This window comes from Quercus suber, unplaced genomic scaffold (assembly GCF_002906115.3).
Source record: "Quercus suber isolate HL8 unplaced genomic scaffold, Cork oak 2.0 scaffold_724, whole genome shotgun sequence".
NCBI lineage: Eukaryota > Viridiplantae > Streptophyta > Magnoliopsida > Fagales > Fagaceae > Quercus > Quercus suber.
The window spans coordinates 190,277-195,981 of NW_027070164.1; the positions used below are offsets into that span (position 1 = coordinate 190,277).

The following is a 5,705-nucleotide window of genomic DNA, read 5'->3' on the forward strand; positions in this document are numbered from 1 at the left end:
TTATTTAACAGTAGGTTGGCTTTAAAGGACCTGAATGGTTTCCAACAAGCGATACTTTTCCACAAAATGCAGACAATTCCCAGTAACCATGGGCCATGTTATCATAAATTAAACCACCAAAAGTCCTGTATGAATGCATTTCCACCACCAACTCACTTTTCCCTGAACCGTAAGAATGGAATATCTGCAACCTTTTGAGAAGATTAGATAATAAAGGGAATATAAGCAATGATGATGTTATGAACGTGAAGAAACTATATGGTGATGAGATGAGAGAGATTATATGGTCAAAGGCTCAAAGCAAAAGATCAAATCTATGCATTACTGGGACACAATCTGAGCGGGTTCTGTACTTAATATGATCAATAAAGCTGGACCAAATTATGGGTGTGTAGGTCATCCATCCCATATTGCTACAATCATTCCATAGACTTCATCATAATATCTTTAAAACTTTCCCCCCACCATTTTCCTTTTTATAAAGACCTACTACATAAGATAAGACTAAAAAGATGACTTTGAATATTTTAAAATTCTTGTTCCGAAAAAAAGGCTAAACCTCCATTAAAACCAATTATCTCCACTAAGATAACCCTCATGAAACCTCTCTCTCGTTGTGTCATGCAAAAACATATGCTAGTTTATCAAGAGCCTATGTGTCTGTCCAAGCAGCAAAAACTGGCATGTGAGGCACCGAGTGTGCAGGCCTTAGTTGAGCTGATGGGATCCAAGAATTGACAGCACCAGTTGGACTAGTGAACAACTTGGACGCAGTTGGAGGCAATCCAAGGAGCACTGGAAGACTAGTTTTATCAGGGCTGCCTTCTCTTGAGCTGCTTACACTAGTCACCAAAGATGAAGCATTTGACACATGAGCTCCCATCTTCGTTGAGTCTTCTACCTCTTGCTGAATCATATTGTGTGAGGACATTGAGAAAGATTGAGTTCTGTAATTTTCAAATTTTAGTGGCTTGTAATTAAGTTCCTGGGAGGACTGATTGATAACCGTTTTCCAATCTGATTCACATTCATTGTTCTTCTGTGATAGAAAGGCTTCCCCGTTGCTACTATCAGTAGAAGGATTGTTCAAAACCTCAATCGTCGATCCTGTCTCCTTGTTTCGTTTAGCTTGTTCTCCAGCAAGGAGGGTACTGCTTGCCATGATGCGTTCCACATTGTACCGTGTTATGTCAAAGTTAGTAACAGCATTAACCCCCCGAAACTTAATAGCTGCAATGTCGTAGGCTTCGGCTGCCTCCTCTTGGGTGCCTAAAATTTCAGATCATTAAGGACTAGAATTAGTTTTTTTGTAACTCGGATTAGTAAGAGATACACAGGACTTTATGTTCTAATACAGTAGATGAGGATATAGCACTGAGATAAAGGTTTCTTTGTGTTTGTCTTTAAGAACAGCCTTAGCAAAGGCTTAGTCCCACTGACCAGAAATCCTGTACAAACATTAAAGTGGCTCTTGATCAGCTTTATTGTCGCTGAGAGTGCCTCAAAGATTGGCTTTCTACTTTCACAGGATATGGGTTCAAATGGCTAAAATCTCTTGGTTTTATACTCTGAATATTACACAATTGCATAACTCAGTCGAATAATTCAATAAATGATTATATATTTTACTTTTGGAAATTCAAGATTCAAAGGAACTCACTAAATGTCCCCAGATAAAGATCCTTGTTCCCCGCAACCCTGCCAATACGAGCCTGCCATCGTCCATGTTGATGGTGTCTGCCAAATATGAAAGCAAAAACAGAGATTTCAGGGAAAAGGAATTCATCTTAGATATAATATAGGTAAGCATAATACAAAAATTACAATACTACTACATAAAAGCAGGCTAGTAGAACCTTGTTACTCCTCTATACATTGAAGCTCCCCTAGAGAATCCACTGCTTTTCCTGCATAGGATAAAGTTGAATACATTAATGAATGAGGGTAAAAGAGAAAAAAAAGAAGAAAAAAAAGAAAAAACTAGTGCATGCACTGGTAGTACAATCAAAAAAGTAATTACCTTCTTAGATGAGCAACATACTCCTGTCTGGTCATGTTCTTCATTTCTTCAAGTTCTTTTTCATAATTTTCCAACTACCAAAACATCATGGTTTCAATTAGTAAAAGAAAAAATAGATTACCTCAATATAAACAGAGTGGAAGATAAAGCGAAAAAAATCATTACAGGGAAATTGATATGAGTGGAGGGTCCCCAATACTTGAGTGCCGCAAGATCATAAGCTCTTGCTGCTTTCTCTTCCAAGTCATAACCCCCTGAAATTGAATTTTTGGAATGACTTGACGAAACAATAAAATGACAATATGTTAATTCACTTAGTCATTGTACATGAGTAATAAGGCTTACCCAGGTAAACTAAGAATCATCGTTTCATTGGAAATGACATCCCCAACCCAACAAGAAACACAAAAAATCAGTCACATGGGGTATGTGTCAGGAAAACAGCACAAAGTGACCAAAAATTGCGGAGGCATTGAAAGTAAGATAGACATAGATATAGATAGGTTGTGTTTTCTTTCCTAACCTTGTCTTCCTTTCCTGCTCTGGCCTTCTTTCTTGCAACTGTTGTCCCACAAATGGGCTTCATATCTACCAGTCCATCTATGCCTAATGGAACAGAATTAAAAATCAGAAGAAAATAAGGACATAATTTAAAAAATAATTTTTGAAATTTGAAGATGACGAAGTTAGAGAATTAGGCAGCAAAGTTTTTTAAAGAAAGAGCAGAGCAATATGCAAAGCCAGGGAATCTTTTCAATTGGAACAATAAAAAATAATATGACATACTAAGATATCAAAGGGATAAAAGAAATAGGAAATAACTAACCTTGTAACACCTCTATATTGGGAGGTTCTTTGCCCAAATGTATCCAAGGACTTCCTATGAACAATTGGCTTTTGATCCACCTTTTCAGGCCCTCGTTTCTTTGTATCCATGGCTGTACAGTCAGTCACAGTGGGTGAGACGTGCTGTGAACCTGTAACACTGCTTGATTGGGAGCCAGGACTCATGGAAAGGCTCAAAGACTGTAAATCCCCATATGCCACGGCACCAATGGTCCCAGATTCACCTCCATTGTCACCCATGCAACCGATCATCTTCTGCTCCACTGAATGATTAGCTGAATAGTTCCTCGAGATCCAGTTCTTCATGCCAGGAACCCCATCATCTGCCACTGTTGGAAGCTGGAGACTGCAATCTGCAAACTGGTTCTCCCTAGCCTCACCTAACATCATATCATGGCTTCTAAAGCCAGAGTAATATGAATACTGTTGCTCCTGAATCTGCTGTGGCTGTTCTTGGTGCCTAGAGTTCGGTTGAAAATGATCCAAGCAATTTTGGTTGTTAGGCTGTTGGTCTGGGTTTTGACTGTAGAACATACTGTCTAAGCTAAGAACCATAGCTTCTCTGTCATTGCTGTCAAAATGATGGGTCCCCATGGTTGCACCGCCAAAGAAGTCCTCTAGCTTTGGAGTTGAAGTTGATACCATTGCTTCACATAGAAAATAAAGTCAAACACAGAAAAGTCCAGAAGTTTAAGAATAACATATTTCCCAAGGCAAAAAACCAAAGCTTTAAAAGAAAAGAATAATAGAGGTTTGAACTACGAACTAACCTTGTGGTTGTTGTGACCTGTTTAGAGCTTCCATTATACAAAGAGACCCATCAGACTTAAGTGGCATCATAGACAAGGGAGAATAAAAGCTAGCATTTTCTCCTTCAGCTCCATAGTAAATACCATAGTTAAGGTGAGGTGAGGAATTGAAAAAGTTCGCTGGGACTGCACCAGTAGAGGGGTGTGTTTGGTGCTGGTTAGAAGGGCCAGAAGGAACCTCCATGGTCATGTGAGGAGAGAGAGAAAAACCCAACCACTTATTATTATTGTTGTTGTTATCATCATTTTCCATGGATTTCATCTTCTCTCAATGTTGCTCCTTTTCCCACTAAGTTCTAAGTAGAGATTCTTAGCAAGTTTCTCTTAAGACAAGGCAACTCAATGATTGGGAAACAAATAAACTAATCATAGCAACATCTATTGCTTCCCTCCATTTTTAAAACTGGTTTTTGTTTTTTGTTTGCTACCTACAGATTGGTTGGACAAAATCTAACCGCTCATCTGAACAAATCCAACACCTGCAAGCTCTGTCTCTCTCCCTCTCTCTGAAAAGATTTCTAAAGAGAACAAAGCTACTTCCTTTAAACTGAACAAAAAGAATGAGTTCCAGCAAGCAATGCCTTGGCAACCTTCCCGTAATTCATAGGGATCTGTGTATGAGAAAGACCTCTTCTTTTGCTTTACTACCCTACGCTCCTTGGTCTTTCTTTTACTTTTTATTTTTATTTATTTATTTAATTTAAGACCCCCCCATCTCTCAAAAAGTTAAAGCCTCATTAAATATCAATATCCCAAATACAAAATACAAACAAAATAAACGAAAAAAAAAAATGAAAAACCTGCACCCCAACTACTACCCTACGCTCCTTGGTCTTTCTTTTACTTTTTATTTTTATTTATTTATTTAATTTAAGACCCCCCCATCTCTCAAAAAGTTAAAGCCTCATTAAATATCAATATCCCAAATACAAAATACAAACAAAATAAACGAAAAAAAAAAATGAAAAACCTGCACCCCAACGCAAGATACCTCATTTTCTCATTTGGATAGGCCGTTCGATACCCAAAAAAACCCTGCAGTCATAACCAAAGTCTCTCTGAATTTTTTTTTTTTTAGTTAATGGGTTTAGTGAATGCACCATATTAATGGTATGTACGTAGTACTGGTTTTTGCTGTGATGGTATCTCTGAGCCTCGTGGGTCTGAGGACTGAGGAGTGAGGACCTTCAAATCTTAAATTAGATTCACGGGCAGAGACAAACTGTCCCTCCCGTCCACTTCACAACTGTACGTAGCATCTGTACTGACCTACAACTATGCAGCAGCAAGAGGATAGCTATCTAATATCTGTGATACAGATATATGCATATAAGACAAGGCTCCACGACACCGTTTTCAAAACCCTGCTTGGATACCACGACAAGTGTTGTTGTGGCTAAGGCAAAGTCACCACGCTCTGAGTTGACTGTCCTTCCTTGGCCTGCACTGCAGTGCAGCGAGCGTTTACCACTATTCTTCTTTGCAAAATGAAGTGATGACATTAATACCAGCCTAAAAATGAAGAAGACAGGACCATTTAAGCTCGATTTTGTTTAACTTCGATTTTGATTTTGATTTTGATTTTTGCCCTTTTTTCATGCCAGGCTCTTGTGTTTTCTGTAAGTGATAACGACAAAGCTTGCTAAATTCCATTTTAAAAAAAGAATAATGTACTAATAATTTTACAAAAAAAAAAAAATATACAAATAGTAAATGTAGTAAGTGATTATTGGTAAATGAAAAAGTAATGTTAATAGTGAGTTTAGATGAAAATCAAGAAAAAATTGATCATATGACAGTTTGTAAAAATATTATAAAATAGTTTGTGTTTATAACATTATTCTTTAAAAAAAAAAAAAAAGAGAACAAATTTATTTCATTGCCAAATGTGTAATAAGCATCAAGGTTTGTTTAACAATAATTTGGAGAGTTATTTCTGTACATAATTCTATTGAATCTTGGTCCCAGCCAAATGTGTAATAAGCATCCAGGTTTGTTTTACAATAAATTGGAGAGTTATTTCTGTACAA

General features: G+C 37.4%; 1 protein-coding gene across 2 annotated transcripts; it reads right to left on the reverse strand.

The window, feature by feature from the left end:
• Positions 1–295: 295 nt before the first annotated feature.
• On the reverse strand, positions 296–4,387 carry LOC112030198 (AP2-like ethylene-responsive transcription factor ANT). 2 transcript variants are annotated; one of them, XM_024062889.2, is made up of 9 exons: positions 3,637–4,387; positions 2,847–3,513; positions 2,544–2,626; positions 2,366–2,374; positions 2,186–2,274; positions 2,021–2,094; positions 1,857–1,907; positions 1,661–1,737; positions 296–1,269 (listed from the first exon to the last, which is right to left on the reverse strand). In XM_024062889.2, exons 1-9 carry the CDS (start codon positions 3,935–3,937, stop codon positions 653–655), a joined length of 1,968 nt encoding a protein of 655 aa, XP_023918657.1. In that variant the 5' UTR covers positions 3,938–4,387; the 3' UTR covers positions 296–652. The 2 variants fall into 2 exon arrangements, with proteins under 2 accessions (XP_023918657.1, XP_065622679.1); XM_065766607.1 differs by lacking the exon at positions 2,366–2,374.
• Between the last annotated feature and the right edge of the window lie 1,318 nt (positions 4,388–5,705).